The sequence below is a fragment of the Salvelinus fontinalis genome, chromosome 22 (assembly GCF_029448725.1).
Source record: "Salvelinus fontinalis isolate EN_2023a chromosome 22, ASM2944872v1, whole genome shotgun sequence".
Taxonomy (NCBI): Eukaryota; Metazoa; Chordata; class Actinopteri; order Salmoniformes; family Salmonidae; genus Salvelinus; species Salvelinus fontinalis.
Window position 1 is genome coordinate 30,977,995 of NC_074686.1, and position 19,053 is coordinate 30,997,047.

At 44.4% G+C, this 19,053-nt stretch overlaps 1 protein-coding gene across 1 annotated transcript in view; it reads left to right on the plus strand.

Annotated features, from left to right (window-relative positions):
• The window catches only part of LOC129820193 (cyclin-dependent kinase 6-like), a 90,872-nt gene extending 73,983 nt beyond the window's left edge, over nt 1-16,889 (plus strand). Inside the window, exons 6-8 of the mRNA XM_055877175.1 lie at nt 13,811-13,861; nt 14,002-14,137; nt 14,305-16,889. Coding sequence (XP_055733150.1) covers nt 13,811-13,861; nt 14,002-14,137; nt 14,305-14,454 — 337 coding nt within the window. The 3' untranslated portion in view covers nt 14,455-16,889. The remainder of the gene's footprint in view (nt 1-13,810; nt 13,862-14,001; nt 14,138-14,304) is intronic.
• Nucleotides 16,890-19,053: the final 2,164 nt, after the last annotated feature.

Sequence of the window (19,053 nt, forward strand, 5' to 3'; positions counted from 1 at the left end):
CCCAGTCCCCAGTCTCTCACTGTTGACTGTTGTCCTCCACTACCATTACTCTACTGTAGTAGACAGTTAAGTCCCCAGTCCCCAGTCTCTCACTGTTGACTGTTGTCCTCTACTACCATTACTCTACTGTAGTAGACAGAGAAGTCCCCAGTCCCCAGTCTCTCACTGTTGACTGTTGTCCTCTACTACCATTACTCTACTGTAGTAGACAGAGAAGTCCCCAGTCCCCAGTCTCTCACTGTTGACTGTTGTCCTCTACTACCATTACTCTACTGTAGTAGACAGAGAAGTCCCCAGTCCCCAGTCTCTCACTGTTGACTGTTGTCCTCTACTACCATTACTCTACTGTAGTAGACAGAGAAGTCCCCAGTCCCCAGTCTCTCACTGTTGACTGTTGTCCTCTACTACCATTACTCTACTGTAGTAGACAGAGAAGTCCCCAGTCCCCAGTCTCTCACTGTTGACTGTTGTCCTCTACTACCATTACTCTACTGTAGTAGACAGAGAAGTCCCCCAGTCCCCAGTCTCTCACTGTTGACTCATCAAAGGTTTTGCTTCCATCTCACCCCAAATGCTTCCATCTTTTATTCATAGCTTTTTGAAGAAAGAAACATCTAGTTTCACACTGACTGACTCACACTGACAGCCCTGTAAGTACAATTTGTTTCAGGAATTTGAAGCAAATATCATGCAAGTCTGCATCTGCATGGTTTAGATGGAAAAGTGAATGACAGAGAGAGGTGTTGACATTCCGCTAATCTAAAGGTTGGACGTGTTATGTTAATGCAGTCAACGCAGAAGGGGACTCACATCCTTGTTTACGTTCTCATAGTGCGCTGGTACATTGACAAACCAAACTCAAAGACATAACCTCACACACACACACACACACACGGATTTCACTCACAGACACACATGCACTCCCTCCCAAACTCACACACACATAATCTCACTCTCCCACACACACATAATCTCACTCTCCCACGCACACATAATCTCACTCACCCACAGACATAGAATCTCACTCTCCCACACACACAGACAGGCAGATACACATTCCAGAGGTTGTGTGGAATGTGGGACAGAATGGTTGGCCCAGTCCTATCCCTATATCACCTCCTTGTCTAGTCCTGGCAGTCTCCTGACTGTGTAATTATGTTAAGCCCATTTTCTCCCCACAGTCACCTGGCACTACCTTGTCATGTCTGCACCTTTATGTAATGTGTTCCTAATGTTTCCATTTGGAATCTCCCTTCCAGACCACTATATCCAATCCTTTCTCCACGGCCTTACCTCCATATTCACCTCCATCCAAACCCTTTCCCCATCTTCCTCTGTGTGTGTCCATGTTCCTCTGTGTGTGTTCATGTTCCTTTGTGTGTGTCCATGTTCCTCTGTGTGTGTCTATGTTCCTCTGTGTGTGGTCATGTTCCTCTGTGTGTGTCAATGTTCCTCTATGTGTGTCAATGTTCCTCTATGTGTGTCCATGTTCCTCTGTGAGTGTTCATGTTCCTCTGTGTGTGTCCATGTTCCTCTGTGTGTGTTCATGTTCCTCTGTGTGTGTTCATGTTCCTCTGTGTGTGTCCATGTTCCTCTGTGTGTGTTCATGTTCCTTCCTCGTCTTCATTTCCTCATTGCATTCTGACCGATACTCCATGGTGGCAGCAGAAATCCTAAACCAGCCAGTCCTTCAGAAAACATCCTCATACAGTCCTTCATTTTATAAGTTTGTGTGTGTATGTGCGTGTATGTGTGTGTATGTGTGTGTATGTGCGTGTGCCTGTGTGCGCCTGTGTGTTTGTTTGCAGTGTCAGCCCTGTGAGAAGCCAGTCATCCATTCAAACCAACAAACCACTCCTGGTTTAAAAATGGACCTCTTGGAAATATCTGTCATACTTGTTTTGGCATGATGACATTGTTTTAGGTGATGTTTTCCATCTAAAGGCAGGGAACTGGTTTGGTCTGATCTTTATGGTTCAACCCTCAGACTCTCAACATGCCCACCATGTATTTGACGCCTTACAGTAACAGCATACAGGAATACCAGTGTAGTGAGCCATTGAGGTGGGTGTGGTTAGAGGGGGTGTATTGGTCAGGATGGTATCTACTTGGTGAAATAGGGCATAGTTCAGTTCCAACATTTTTGCTGCTAGGTTTGTATAGCGTGCTATGGAGCACCCTTAACCCGTCAAAGTATGTGACAACATAATTGCTGTCACTGTAAAATGTGCAAACTACCATCAAATCGTTCTGCCTGTGTCTAATTTTCAATGTCTTAGCATGTAGGGGAAATGTGGGTGTTCAACTATGCAAAGATTACAGCAGTTTTTCTGTTCAGTGAAGTACTGTAGCTACAGAGTACAGCAATAACTACACCGTCACTACCTCATTTCACAACATGCTGCATTACATTGACATACAGAGTACTGTCTCTCTCTCTCCTTCTCTCGCTCTCTCACCCTCTCTCTCTCCTCTCTCTCTCCTCTCTCTCCCTCTCTCTCTCAATCCCAAGGAGCAGTGCAGTCATTATTCATCTGTAATTACTGTTAAAGAACTACGTTTGCAGTGGTACTGTGTGTTATTTTGTCAGTCATTGCATGATAGCACATGAGAAGTGAAGTGCCTTTGAGCACATTCTCTCACGACAGAGAGATTCTTTGCCTCTTTGAAGGCTGGAGCCGAGGGTTTAGGTTTATATTGCTCTCCCAGCTAGTCTCTGTTAGAATGATTCAACCGTTCTTTCACACGATACGGCACAGCTCGCCCACACCCTACCTACCACCGCACAGGCAAACACACACACACACACACACACACACACACACACACACACACACACACACACACACACACACACACACACACACACACACACACACACACACACACACACACACACACACACACACACACACACACACACACACACACACACACACACACACACCAGAAGGCCCACATAGAGCTAAAGCAGACACACATGAGGCTGAGAGATAAATAGGCTTTTTTTCTACCCGTTGCTTGGTTGGGAGCAGCGGTCGTTTGAGTTGAGAGCAGGCCTGTATGTGGGAATGAAGACTGTTGGAATTTGTGTGGGTGCCAGGGGAAGCATGCCCGCCCACGGCTGGCCAGGACGGCCCAAAGCCACAGGAACCACCAGGAGGCCTGCTCCTTCCCTTCATCCCCAGCCTCTCCGCCTCCTCCCTCCCTCTTCTCACACACGGTAAAAAAACAAAGTTGGCCCAAACTTAGCTCCTACTTGAGAACACATATGCAAAAATTCTGTCGACTTAAAAGGATGCGTTTGCTCACATTGTCTCATATGTTTATTCAACTAGAAACTATCAGGGCATCTTATCTAAAAAAAATAATGGCTGCAGAACAAGTTACACACACATACTGCTTTTTCAACTTACATATTTGACACACTATACATGATTACATTGTGCATGTTCATTTATACAGTAATTGACATTTCCTCACCTAGGATTTGAACTCTCAACCTCCTGGTTTCATAGCATTCCAATCATCCAATTGATTTCCCCTGTATTGCTACACTTGGCTGTCACGACTTCTACCGAAGATAACCCCTCTCCCTGTTCCGCGGCGCTCGGCGTCGCCGGTATACTAGCCGCCACCGATCCCTTTTTCCTTTTCTGGTTGTTTTGTCTGTGTTCATTTTCACACCTGGTTTCAATTGCGTTTATTTCTGTGTGTATATAGGGCACCCGTTGTGTGTATTTGCGCTCGTTTATTCTTTGATGTTTCTTGTTTTCGTTATTACGCACGTGTAGTTAAGTGTCGGAACTGTGGTTGTTCCTCTGTGTGTTGGCACGAGTTTCTGGGTCCGTGGGAGAGCGTAGTTTTGGATTTTCGTCTGTGGTAATTTTGTATTGATGGACTATATATATATATTATTATATATTAAATCAGGCTTCTCAGTATCCCTGCTCTCCTGCGCCTGACTCCTACACCTCTCACCGAGACGCACCTTATCACATTGGCACTTCAAAGTCAATATCAACTCAGTTTTTCTTGAGTGTATTTTTAACTATTTGATTTGTCATAGTGATTAAGGAGTACCATTAGAACAGAGTAATATGTCCCACCAACATTAGACAACTATACAGAAAAAGTAAATCAAATAATTGATGAGAGAATAGTCAGATGAACTGATACTTGTCACAGACATGGTGGCATTGCAGGGAGATTGAAATGCTGTGAACCAAGAGGTTGTGAGTTCAAATCCCAGGTGAGGACATGTTGAATAATAATGACTGTATAAATGAACATGCACAATGTAATTGTATGTCAAATACTGTATGTAAGTTGAAAACATTGGAGCTAAGTTTGGGACAACACATTTTTTGTTTTCAGGTAGAGTTGAGTATAAAAACAATCCTGTGGAACCAGTTACTCAATAATACTTTTTTACAGTGCAGACTTACGCTGCTGGGCCTTGAGCATGCCTTCCTCCCATGTGCTGCTGACACAGTCCTCTGTACTCTCTTGTCTGCTCCGCTAGTATCTATTTATCCTGCTACTGACCACTATTACTCCTGTTTACATGTATATATTAGTATCTATTTATCCTGCTACTGGTAACTATTACTCCTGTTTACATGTATATATTAGTATCTATTTATCCTGCTACTGACCACTATTACTCCTGTTTACATGTATATATTAGTATCTATTTATCCTGCTACTGGTAACTATTACTCCTGTTTACATGTATATATTAGTATCTATTTATCTATTTATCCTGCTACTGACCACTATTACTCCTGTTACGTGTATATATTAGTATCTATTTATCTATTTATTCTGCTACTGGTCACTATTACTCCTGTTTACATGTATATATTAGTATCTGTTTATCCTGCTACTGACCACTATTACTCCTGTTTACATGTATATATTAGTATCTATTAATCTATTTATCCTGCTACTGACCACTATTACTCTTGTTACGTGTATATATTAGTATCTATTTATCTATTTATTCTGCTACTGGTCACTATTACTCCTGTTTACATGTATATATTAGTATCTTTTTATCTATTTATCCTGCTACTGACCACTATTACTCCTGTTACGTGTATATATTAGTATCTATTTATCCTGCTACTGGCCACTATTACTCCTGTTTACATGTATAATTTACCACTAGTATATCACCATCAGTATTTATATATTCCTGCTACCAGTCATTTCCAGACTTCTTTACATGTACATCCGCCTATCACGTCTGCACTGACACTCTGACACACTCACCACCACACACATACCCCCACCCACCACTTATGCTGCTGCCATACTGATTACTATTATTATTATTATTATTTCTCCTGCTACCAGTCACTTTCTCCTAATCCCCCTCTTACATGTCCATATCTACAAATTTCTTGTTAACAAACTATAGTTTTGACAAGTCGGTTAGGACATCTACTTTGTGCATGACACAAGTAATTTTTCCAACAATTGTTTACAGACAGATTATTTCACTTATAATTCACTGTATCACAATTCCAGTGGATCAGAAGTGTACATACACACCTTTAAACAGCTTGGAAAATTCCAGAAAATTATGTCTTGGCTTTAGAATTTTCTGATAGGCTAATTGACATCATTTGAGTCAATTGGAGGTGTACCTGTGGATGTAGTTCAAGGCCTACCTTCAAACGCAGTGCCTCTTTGCTTGACATCATGGGAAAATCAAAAGAAACCAGCCAAGACCTCAGAAAAACAATTGTAGACCTCCACAAGTGTGATTCATCCTTGGGAGCAATTTCCAAATGCCTGAAGGTACCACGTTCATCTGTACAAACAATAAAACGCAAGTATAAACACCATGGGCCCACGTAGCCGTCCTACCACTCAGGAAGGAGACGCATTCTGTCTCCTAGAGATGAACGTACTTTGGTGCGAAAAGTGCAAATCAATCCCAGAACAACAGCAAAGGACCTTGTGAAGATGCTGGAGGAATCAGGTACAAAAGTATCTATATCCACAGTAAAACAAGTCCTATATCGACATAACCTGAAAGGCCGCTCAGCAAGGAAGAAGCCACTGCTCAAAAACCGCCATAAAAAAGACAGACTACGGTTTGCAACTGCACAAGATCGTACTTTTTGGAGAAATGTCCCCTGGCCTGATGAAACAAAAATAGAACTGTTTGGTCATAATGACCATCGTTATGTTTGGAGGAAACAGGGGGAGGCTTGCAAGCCGAAGACACCATCCCAACCGTGAAGCACGGGAGTGGCAGCATCATGTTGTGGGGGTGTTTTGCTGCAGGAGGGACTGGTGCACTTCACAAAATAGATGTCATCATGAGAGAGGAAAGTATGTTGATATATTGAAGCAACATCTCAAGACATCAGTCAGGAAGTTAAAGCTTGGTCGCAAAGGGGTCTTCCAAATGGACAATGACCCCAAGCATACTTCCAAAGTTGTGGCAAAAGGGTTTAAGGACAACAAAGTCAAGGTATTGGACTGGCCATCACAAAGCCCTGACCTCAATCCTATAGAAAATTTGCAGGCAGAACTGAAAAAGCATGTGTGAGCAAGGAGGCCCTGGTCCCGTGTGGCTCAGTTGGTAGAGCATGGCGTTTGCAACGCCAGGGTTGTGGGTTCAATTCCCACGGGGTACCAGGATGAATATGTATGAACTTTCCAATTTGTAAGTCGCTCTGGATAAGAGCGTCTGCTAAATGACTTAAATGTAATGTAAATGTAATGAGGCCTACAAACATGACTCAGTTACACCAGCTCTGTCAGTAGGAATGGGCCAAAATTCACCCATCTTATTGTGGGAAGCTTGTGGAAGGCTACCTGAAACATTTGACCCAAGTGAAACAGTTTAAAGGCAATGCTACCAAATACTAATTGAGTGTATGTAAACTTCTGACCCACTTGGAATATGATGAAAGAAATAAAAGCTGAAATAAACCATTCTCTCTACTATTATTCTGACATTTCACATTCTTAACCTGTTGAGGACAGAGGGCGCTGTTTTTACTTTGGGGCAAAATCGTGCCCAATTTAAACGGCCTCGTACTCAATTCTTGCTTGTACAATATGCATATTATTATTACTATTGGATAGAAAACACTCTCTAGTTTCTAAAACCGTTTGAATTATATCTGTGAGTAAACAGAACTCATTTTGCAGCAAACTTCCTAACAGGAAGTGGAAAATCTGAAATCGATGCTCTGTTCTAGGGCCTGCCTATAAATGTCCTTGATATTTATTAGTATACATGCACTTCATACGTCTTCCACTAGATGTCGACAGGCAGTGAGAGAAGAAATGGAGTGTATAACTTGATCTGGGGTTGAATAAAAGCTCTCGGCATGACGTGTCACCAGTTTCCTGTTTTCTGGAGAGCGCGAGAAGGGACCTGGTATTGCCTTCTGAAAAGCTGTCATTATAGACGACTAATATCTCCGGCTTTGATTTTATTTGATAAATGTGACAATATCATCGTAAAGTATGTTTTTTCAATATAGTTTTATTAGATTATTGAAATTTATTCGGGACGTTAGGCGTGTTGCGTTGTGTGCCTTTGTTCAGAAAGGAGAGCTTTGCGCTACTTTGCTAGCTTTCCGTGCTAATTGACTGGAGAAGAGGACATTCTAAAACCAAACAACGATTGTTCTGGACAAAGGACCCCTTGTACAACATTCTGATGGAAGATCAGCAAAACTAGGACCCATTTTATGATGCTATTTCATATATCTGTCGAACTTGTGAAATAGTAGTTTGCGCCCAGATTTTGGGTACTCTCTCGCTATAACTAAGCTGGATGTCGTAATGAAGTTATTTTTGAATTCTAACGCGGCGATTGCATTAAGAACTAGTGTATCTATCATTTCCTATACAACATGTATTTTCTAGTAACGTTTATGAATAGTTATTTGGTCAGAATAGTTGAGTGTCATAAAAATATCTGCACATTCTGGGAAAAAGATGCTATGTTAGCACAATGTATAACCACTGATTTCAGCTCTAAATATGCACATTTTCGAACAAAACATAAGTGTATGTATAACCTGATGTTATAGGACTGTCATCTGATAAAGGTTTATGAAGGTTAGTGAAAATTAATATCATTTGCTGGTTTATTCGCTATCGCTAACGTGCCTATTGCTATCGCTAACGTGCCTTGATGAATGAATGAGGTAGTGTGGTAGGCTATTGTAGTAAGCTAATATAATGCTATATTGTGTTTTCGCTGTAAAACACTTAAAAAATCGGAAATATTGGCTGGATTCACAAGATGTTTGTCTTTAATTTGCTGTACACCATCGATTTTTCAGAAATGTTTTATGATGAGTATTTAGGTATTTGACGTTGGTGTCTGTAATTACTCTGGCTGCTTCGGTGCTGTTTCTGACGGTAGCTGTGATGGTAGCTGCAATGTAAAACTGATTTATACCTCAAATATGGACATTTTTCGAACAAAACATAGATTTATTGTATAACATGTTGTAAGACTGTCATCTGATGAAGTTGTTTCTTGGTTAATTTGGTTGGTTCTTGGTTAGTTAGGTTGGCTTTGTGCATGCTACCTATGCTTTGAAAAATGTCTGTCCTTTTTTGTATTTGGTGGTGAGCTAACATAAATATATGTGGTGTTTTCGCTGTAAAACATTTAAAAAATCGGACATATTGACTGGATTCACAAGATGTGTATCTTTCATTTGCTGTATTGGACTTGTTAATGTGTGAAAGTTAAATATTTCTCAAAAATATTTTTTGAATTTCGCGCTCTGCCTTTTCAGTGGAATGTGGGAGGAGTTCCGCTATCGGAACCCCGGTGCCAGACAGGTTAAAATAAAGTGGTGATCCTAACTGACCTAATACAGGGAATTATGTCACGCCCTGGCCATAGAGAGGCTTTTACTCTCTATTTTGGTTAGGCCAGGGTGCGACTAGGGTGGGCGGAACGGCGACGTTACGAGGAGTTGGCGCAACGAGGCAAGAACGAGAGGCAGCCCCCAAATGTTTTGGGGGGCGGGGGCACACGGGGAGATTGGCAGTCAGGGTTCAGACCTGAGCCAACTCCTCGTGCTTACCGTGGGGAGCGAGTGACCGGTAAAGCACCGTGCTATCCGGTTCTGTGCACAATGCCTTAAGTGCGCATCCACAGCCCGGTGCGCTCTGTGCAAGCTCCCCGCAGTGGCCGTGCTAGAGTGGGCATTCAGCCAGGACGGATTGTGCCGGCTCAGCGTTCCTGGCCTCCGGTGCGCCTCCGCGGTCCAGTGTGTCCTGCGCTGGCTCTACGCACTATGCCTCCAGTGCGCCGTCAGAGCCCAGTGCGTCCTGTGGCAGCTCTCCACACTCACCGAGCTAAAGTGGGTATCCAGCCAGGACGTGTTGTGGCAGCTCCACGTACCAGGCTTCCAGTACGTCTCCTCAGTCCGGTGAGACCTGTTCCGGCTCCATGTACAAAGCCTCCAGTGATGATCCATGGCAAGAAGCCTCCAGTGATGATCCATGGCACGAAGCCTCCAGTGATGATCCATGGCACGAAGCCTGCAGCGAGGATCCATGGCACGTAGCCTCCAGTGATGATCCATGGCACAAAGCCCCCAGTGATGATCCATGGCACGGAGCCTGCAGCGAGGATCCATGGCACGAAGCCTGCAGTGATGATCCATGGCACAAAGGCTCCAGCGTAGATCTGCGGTCCAGAGTCTCCAGCGACGGTCCCCTGTCCGGAGCCTGCAGCGACGGTCCCCAGTCCGGAGCCTCCAGCGACGGTTCCCAGTCCGGAGCCTCCGGCGATGATCGGTGGTCTGGTTCCTCCGGCGATGATCTGCGGCCCGGTTCCTCCAGTGAAGGTCCATGTACCAAGGCCGCCACCAAAGCGGAGGGATCTGCGGGCGGAGGGGGTCTACATCCTGCACCGGAGCCGCCGCCGTGAAGGCATGCCCACCCGGACCCTCCCCTTTAGAGTCAGGTTTTGCAGCCGGAGTCCGCACCTTTGGGGGGGTACTGTCACGCCCTGGCCATAGAGAGGATTTTATTCTCTATTTTGGTTAGGCCAGGGTGTGACTAGGGTGGGCATTCTCGTTTCTTTATTTCTATGTTTGTGTGGTTCCCAATCAGAGGCAACTGTCTATTGTTGTCTCTGATTGGGGATCATATATAAGTTGTCCTTTTTCCGTTGGGTTTTGTGGGTAGTTATTTTCCGTTTAGTATCTGTTTACCTGACAGATCTGTTCGCTTTCGTTTTGTTACTTTGTTCGAGTGTTTCTTTGATCAATAACATCATGAACACTTTCCACGCTGCGCTTTGGTCCACTCATTTGGGCCACATTTGGTCGCTTTGGTCCACAGATTAAATGTCAGGAATTGTGAAAAACTGAGTTTAAATGTATTTGGCTAAGGTGTATGTTACGGCTTTCTTCCTGGGATGAAGGAGAGGACCAAAACGCAGCGCGGCTAGTGTTCAACATGATTTAATAAAGATAATAACGTGAACACTACAAGCAACAAAACAATAAATGTGAAAACCGAAAACTGGTGCAGAACACAAAGACAGGAAACAACCACCCACAAACCCCAACACAAAACAAGCCACCTAAATATGGTTCCCAATCGGAGATAATGACAAACACTTGCCTCTGAGAACCATATCAGGCATACATAGAAATGGACAAACTAGACACACAACATAGAATGCCCACCCAGCTCAGGTCCTGACCAACACTAAAACAAGTAAAACACACAAGAACTATGGTCAGAACGTGACAGTACCCCCCTCCTGAGGTGCGGACTCCGAACGCACAACCTAAACCTATAGGGGAGGGTCTGGGTGGGCATCTGTCCGCGGTGGCGGCTCTGGCGCTGGACGAGGACCCCAAGCCACCATTGTCTTTGTCCCCCTCCTTAGCGTCCTTTGAGTGGCGACCCTCGCCGCCGACCTTGGCCTAGGAACCTTCACAAAGGGCCCCACCAGACTGAGGAGCGCCTTTGGACTGAGGGACAGCTCATGACTGAGAGGTAGCTCCTGACTGAGGAGTAGCTCCTGACTGAGGAGTAGCTCATAACTGAGGAGTAGCTCATAACTGAGGAGTAGCTCATGACTGAGATGAAGCTCAGGACTGAGCGGTAACTCAGGACTGAGAAGTAGCTCCGGACTGAAAGGCAGCTCCGGACTAATGGCAGCTCATGACTGGAAGGCAGCTCATGACTGGAAGGTAGCTCATGACTGGAAGGCAGCTCATGACTGGAAGGCAGCTCATGACTGGAAGGCAGCTCATGACTGGAGGGCAGCTCATGACTGGCGGGCGGTTCTGGCTCCTGACTGGCGGGCGGTTCTGGCTCCTGACTGGCGGGCGGCTCTGGCAGCTCCTGACTGGCGGGCGGCTCTGGCGGCTCCTGACTGGTGGACGGCTCTGGCGGCTCCTGACTGACGTACGGCTCTATCGGCTCAGGACAGACGGGCGGCTCAGATGGCGCTGAACAGACGAGCGGCTCAGACGGCGCTGGGCAGACGGGCAGCTCAGACGGCGCTGGGCAGACGGGCAGCTCAGACGGCGCTGGGCAGACGGGCAGCTCAGACGGCGCTGGGCAGACGGGCAGCGCAGGCGGCGCTGGGCAGACGGCCGACTCTGACCTGCTGAGGCGCACAGTAGGCCTGGTGCGTGGTGCCGAAACTGGTGGTACCGGACTGGAGACACACCACTAGGCGAGTGCGGGGAGCAGGAACAGGGCACACTGGACTCTCAAAGAGCACTATAGGCCTGGTGCGTGGTGCCGGAACTGGTGGTACCGGACTGGAGACACACACCACTAAGCGAGTGCGGGGAGCAGGAACAGGGCACACTGGACTCTCAAGGCGCACTATAGGCCTGGTGTGTGGTGCCGGAACTGGTGGTACCGGGCTGTAGCTATACACCTCAAGGCTAGTGCGGGGAGAAACAACAGTGCATACAGGGATACGCACAGTAGGCTTGGTGCGTGGTGCCGGAACTGGTGGTACTGGGCTGGAGACACGCACCACAGGGAAAATGCGTGGAGGAGGAACAGGGTTCTGGAGACGCACAGGAAGCCTGGTGCGTGGTGTTGGCACTGGTGGTACTGGACTGGAGCGAGGAGGTGGCACCGGATATACCGGACCGTGAAGGCGTACTGGAGCTCTTGAACACCGAGCCTGCCCAACCTTACCTGGTTGAATGCTCCCCGTAGCCAGGCCAATGCAGGGAGGTGGAATAACCCGCACTGGACTGTGCTGGCAAACCGGGGACACCATGCGTAAGGCTGGTGCCATGTACACCGGCCCGAGGAGACGCACTGGAGCACCTGGCTCGATGCCCACTCTAGCCTGGCCGATACGTGGGCTGGGATGTACCGCACCGGGCTATGCACACGTACAGGAGACCCCGTGCGCTCTTCCGCATAACACGGTGTCTGCCCGTACTCCCGCTCTCCACGGTAATCACACACCTCAGGGCGAGTACCGTGTATACTACGCCAAACCAACAGCTCTCTCTCTTCGCTCTCCTCCAATTCTACCAACAACTCATCGAATGTCTCATAATCTCCCATCCTTTCACTTTCCTCCAATCTGTCCAATAACTCCTCCACATTCTCCGACTCGTACCTCAATTTCACCAACTGCTCCTTATGGTAAGCACGGGGAACTGGCTCAAGTCTCCTACTTGACCCAGCTACACTCCCCGTGTGCCCCCCCCCCCCCCCCCCCCCAATACATTTTTGGGGGAGCCTCTCAGGCTTCCAGCCGCTCTGCCTTGCTAGCTCCTGCTGCTGCCGCTGCTTCCCCTTACCATGCTGCTTGGTCCGAGTATGGTGGGTGGTTCTGTTACGGCTTTCTTCCTGGGATGAAGGAGAGGACCAAAACGCAGCGCGGCTAGTGTTCAACATGATTTAATAAAGATAATAACGTGAACACTACAAGCAACAAAACAATACATGTGAAAACCGAAAACAGTCCTATCTGGTGCAGAACACAAAGACAGGAAACAACCACCCACAAACCCCAACACAAAACAAGCCACCTAAATATGGTTCCCAATCAGAGACAATGACAAACACCTGCCTCTGATTGAGAACCATATCAGGCATACATAGAAATGGACAAACTAGACACACAACATAGAATGCCCACCCAGCTCACGTCCTGACCAACACTAAAACAAGTAAAACACACAAGAACTATGGTCAGAACGTGACAGTGTATGTAAACTTCCGACTTTTTGTGTTACTACATGATTCTATATGTGTTATTTCATAGTTTTGATGTCTTCACTATTATTCTACAAAGTAGAAAAAAGTTAAAATAAAAACCTTGAATGAGTAGGTGTCCAAGCTTTTGACTGGTACTGTAAGTCCCTCTCTTATTTATTATTTATCATGTTTTCTTTATTATATATACTTTTTTATTGGTTATTATTTTGATATTGATTACTGCACTGTCGGATAGAGCATTCAAGTTAAGCATTTCACTGTACTTGAGCATGTGACGATAAAACTGGAACTTGGTCACAACAACCAGGAAAGCCAACAGTACAGTAGAACAGAGTGAGGTTTGGACTGGTTATGTCCGTTATCGATGATGTCTGCTCAGTAGGAATGTGTCATTTTGTGTTGAGGAGATGGAGACAGCATGAAGGCTGCCTGCATCACTGCCACAGCTCCCATGGATTTATGAAGGACAAATTAGGGTTGATGAAGTTGAACTGAGGATATATTTTTTAACTAATCTATCAGATTCATTGAACACAGTTTGTTACTTCAACTTCAGTTATATTGACATGTGCTCTTCCTCTCCCAGACCTTTGTTTCGAGGAAACTCAGATGTTGATCAGCTGGGCAAGATTTTAGAGTAAGTACCATGTTGTATGTCATATTTACAGTTTTAACAATCAATTGGCAAATAACGAGGATTGTTATTATGATGATGGCGGTAATGATGACGACGAAAATAGTGTTGTGATGATGATGATAATGATGATGATCCTTCAGTGTGGTCGGGGTTCCCTCGGTGGAGGACTGGCCCCAGGAAGTAGCCCTACCACAGAGTGCCTTCTCCCCACGACCCCCTCAGCCAATCGGAGAACTTGTCCCTGACATGGACGAGCTGGGGAAATCTCTTTTACTCGTGAGTATCAGACACACACACACACACTCTCTCTCACACACACACACTCAAAATACAGTACATACTGTTTCAAATGGATTTGTCCGAAAGGAATGAAACTCACACTTTTCTTTTTGTTAAGGAAAATGTTATAATAATAATATTTGTTTTTATCTTTCTCCATGCAGCAATTCCTGGCTTTTAATCCCTCCAGAAGGATATCAGCGTTTGCTGCTCTGACCCACCCCTACTTCCAGAGTGTGGATAGTGACACTAAGAGTGTGTACACCCAGCCCATCGGCAGCAACAAGCCCACCCTGGAGGAGAGAGCTGCCTGACAGCCCCCTGGCCAAGGACTGGACTGGCCTGACAGAGGGGGAGAGAAAGAGAGGGATGGACACAAAGACTGAGAAAGAGAGCAATAAACAGAGACATTTGATTCCAAAAGGCAACAGTGCTGTCTTCCACAATTTACCGATTTGAATGCTGCTTTTTAGGATACTTTAAAAAAAAAAGTTTAAACAATGCAAGGACCCCTGAAGCTGAGATGTACTGCCACCAGGGGAGAACCTCTGGATGTCCAGGAGCTGCTGCCTCTTGTCTCTCCTTCCTTAGCTTGAGGAGAGGCTCCTCGGTGGGGGAACACCAAGCACCAAGGGTAGGTCGGCATGGACCTCACCTGGAGCTCACCTTCACAACAACCGAGAGAGGTGACACACACACACACACACACACACACACACACATTTTAATCCAATGCAGGAGGACCTCACACACTGCCTAGTGCTTCTTCTGGTCCAAACAAACATGTGTGTTTTGATATCACTGCCACCTACAGGTTGTCCTGTGTTACTGCAGGCCAGAGCAGGATTTTTGATGGGCTTCATCTTATAAGACTTTGACTGGTGCGAACAGAAAAGACTGAAAATGTGTCACTTTGAGGTCCTCTCATGGCATCCGTACTTCAGTGTCATAAACTGTGATGAAATCTGATTGCCTCCATTCGAGACTCTATGTATGACCTGATGCACAGGGCATAGTAAAGTGACTGTTGAATGAGAATAAGGTCGACGTACGCACTATTCAGCACAATTACATTTGGCATAAAAGCATGATTCTGTATTTCCTAACTTAATTTTAAAGTTATTGACAGTTGATGTCTTATTTTCTATTTTGTCTTAATTTTATTGGACTTTAACAACATGTGAGAATTTAAATGTAAATCTCTGGTAAGATCTAGAAAGAATACAAGGTAATATCCAAGGGAGGAAAGGTTTGACAATGTGAGGCATGTAGAATGGTATAGAGCTAGATACTGCACTAATACTGTCAGTAGTGGTGAATAGCTGGTTTTACTTGCATATCCAGCACACTGACATGTGTAGCAGGATAGTAGTAAGGTTAGTGTAGGTGTGGGTCAGTGAAATGTTCTTCGTTGGGAGATTTTTTAGAGAGAAAAGGCAGGCTGATACGTCGGATTCAGAGGAGGTTGAACATTGTACCTGCTTCATTTAGACTGAGTCTGTAAGGGTTACATAGAAACATACAGGGGTTCATGTCGAAACACACAGCTGTTCTGTGGTAAGTTGTTTTAATACCCTACGTATTATGCTCACTTTGATTCAATATGACTAGCTAGAGTGCTTTCAGAGTTGCTCCCTCTGTGGGATTGGAACTAGTCAAGGAAAATAGTTTATTTGTTTGTAAAACTTCTTACTGCACAGTAATACATCTAGACCATAACTTTCCCTCTGGTATATCTAGTGCTGCTAGCACACAAATACACTCAGGATCTTATTAGAAATCAAATCAGAAATCATTCTGACACACTTTGCACATTCATGATTAGACTCCATCAACTGTTTCATTGGATGATGTTAATTGATCAACCGTTTCATTGGATGATGTTAATTGATCAACTGTTTCATTGGATGATACTTGATCAACTGTTTCATTGGATGATGTTAATGCTACAACATGATTGTGCTTCTATACTCATATTACAGAATTCCTGACCGTGTGAATCAAACTGCACGTTTGCTACGATACAGTATGTTTGATATCTTACTTGTTTTTCAGTGTCGGGGCGCATATGGTTTAATCTAATACATGATAAAATAAAAAAAACACATGAAAGAATTTTGGACTGAGCTCCCCTCTCCATGTAGAGTTGTTTTGTACTCATCTCTGTCCTGTCAGATGATTCATGCCATTGATGGATACATTGCAGACTTCATATTACAACTCTCTAGAAATAGGGATTGTCAAGCTTTCTTGGTATCGGTCAGTTCTACGTCAACTGCCCTAATAAGTAGACTGTCATCATTGTAGTCTACATTATATCAACTTGAAGTGATCAATGTATGTTTTTGTTTGGTTTAAGAGGTTTATTGATCATTTGTAACTTAAAACATGGGACAGGAATACTTTTGTCTATGTAATATAAAATAATAAAAGTATACTTTTTTACAGCCACCTACATGGGGTCTGCCATAGATTTCCAATGATTGCAGAAATGCACCTATGATAGCTCTGTATTGCAAATACCCTTTAGCCAATGAACAGTACTGAAACATTTAGTATTTTAGCACATTTTCTAAGCTCCGAGGATGAAAGTAAAGGCCACAAATGTATTTGAAATGCCAACTTGTGACATGGTAACTTCATTTACAATGATGATATGGAGGTAATGGGCATTATGTTTACATGAATAAATGCCACCAGTGGTGATTGCTTCATGTTGCACCATTTTAATAAAAAAATATGCTTTGTATATGTGAGCGTTCTTATTTGGGATTCATGCAAATAACAAAATAATATTGTGATTAATATTACATTGGGTTGTATGAGGCTGTGGAATGTATGGATATTTTGTTGTGGTATTTAAATGTTAACAGGTGAAGCTGTAAAAAATGCTGAAAAAGCAACTTTTTCTGTGATAGTTTCTGATGTACAATCTCTAAAGAATGTGTAAAGAATTCTATTTTACATTACAAGACAAAAGGTGTACTGTAAGTGCCTTTGAAAGGGGTATGGTAGTAGGTGTAAGGCACACCGGTTTGAGTGTGTCAAAAACTGCACCACTGCTAGGTTTTTCATGCTCAACAGTTTCCCGTGTATTTTTTAACCGTTATCTGACTAGGCAAGTCAGTTAAGAACAAATTCTTATTTTCAATGACACGTAGGAACAGTGGGTTAACCCACCCTGCCTTGTTCAGGGGAAGAACGACAGATTTGTAACTTGTTGGCTCGGGGATTCGATCCTGCAACCTTTCGGTTACTGGTCCAACGTTGTAACCACTAGGCTACGCTGCCATGTATCAAAATTGGTCCACCACCAAAAGGACATCCTGCCAACTTGACACAACTGTGGGAAGCATTGGAGTCAACATGGACCAGCATCTCTGGAATGCTTTCGACACCTTGTAGAGTCCATGCCCCGACAAATTGAGGCAGTTATGAGGGCAAAAGGGGGTGCAACTCAATATTCTGAAAGTGTTCCTAATGTTTTTGTGTGTATAGACAGTATGGACAGTATATGAATAGAAAAGGTGTGTACAGTAGTTATATAGGATGAGCCTTGACTGAAATACAATATATACATATGAAGTGTGTAAAACAGGATGTAAACATATTAAATTGACCAGTGTTCCATGAAATTCCCTGTTTAAGGTCAGTTAGGTTCACACTTTATTTTAAGAATGTGAAATGTCAGAATAATAGTAGAGAGAATGATTTATATCAGCTTTTATTTCTTTCATCACATTCTCAGTGGGTCAGAAGTTTACATACACTCAATTTGAATTTGGTAGCATTGCCTTTAAATTGTTTAACTTAACATTTCAGGTAGCCTTCCACAAGCTTACCACAATAAGTTGGGTGAATTTTGGCCCATTCCTCCTGACAGAGCTGGTGTAACTGAGTCAGGTTTGTAGGCCTCCTAGCTCGCACACAATTTTAATTCTGCCCACAAATTTTCTATAGGATTTAGGTCAGGGCTTTGTGATGGCCACTCCAATACCTTGATTTTGTTGTCCTTAAACCGTTTTGCCACAACTTTGGAAATATGCTTGGGGTCATTGTTCATTTGGAAGACCCCTTTGCGACCAAGCTTTAACTTCCTGACTGATGTCTTGAGATGTTGCTTCAATATATCCACGGTATTTTCCTCCCTCATGATGCCATCTATTTTGTGAAGTGCACCAGTCCCTCCTGCAGCAAAGCACCCCCGCAACATGATGCTGCCACCCCCGTGCTTCACGGTTGGGATGGTGTTCTTCGGCTTGCAAGCCTCCCCCTGTTTCCTCCAAACATTTCTCCAAAAAGGACATTTCTCCAAAAAGTACGACCTTTGTCCCCATGTGCAGTTGCAAACCATAGTCTGGCATTTTTTATGGCGGTTTTGGAGCAGTGGCTTCTTCCTTGCTGAGCGGCCTTTCAGGTAATGTCAACATAGGACTCGTTTTACTGTGGATATAGATACTTTTGTACCTGTTTCCTCCAGCATCTTCAAAAGGTCCTTTGCTGTTGTTCTGGGATTGATTTGCACTTTTCGCACCAAAATACATTCATCTGTAGGAGACAGAAGGCGTCTCCTTCCTGAGCGGTATGACGGCTGCATGGTCCCATGGTGTTTATACTTGCGTACTATTGTTTGTACAGATGAACGTGGTACCTTCAGGCATTTGGAAATTGCTCCCAAGGATGAATCACACTTGTGGAGGTCTACAATTGTTTTTCTGAGGTCTTGGCTGGTTTCTTTTGATTTTCCCATGATGTCAAGCAAAGAGTCGCTGAGTTTGAAGGTAGGCTTTGAAATACATCCACAGGTACACCTCCAATTGACTCAAATGATGTCAATTAGCCTATCAGAAGCTTCTAAAGACATTACATAATTTTGGGGGAATTTTCCAAGCTATTTAAAGGCACAGTCAACT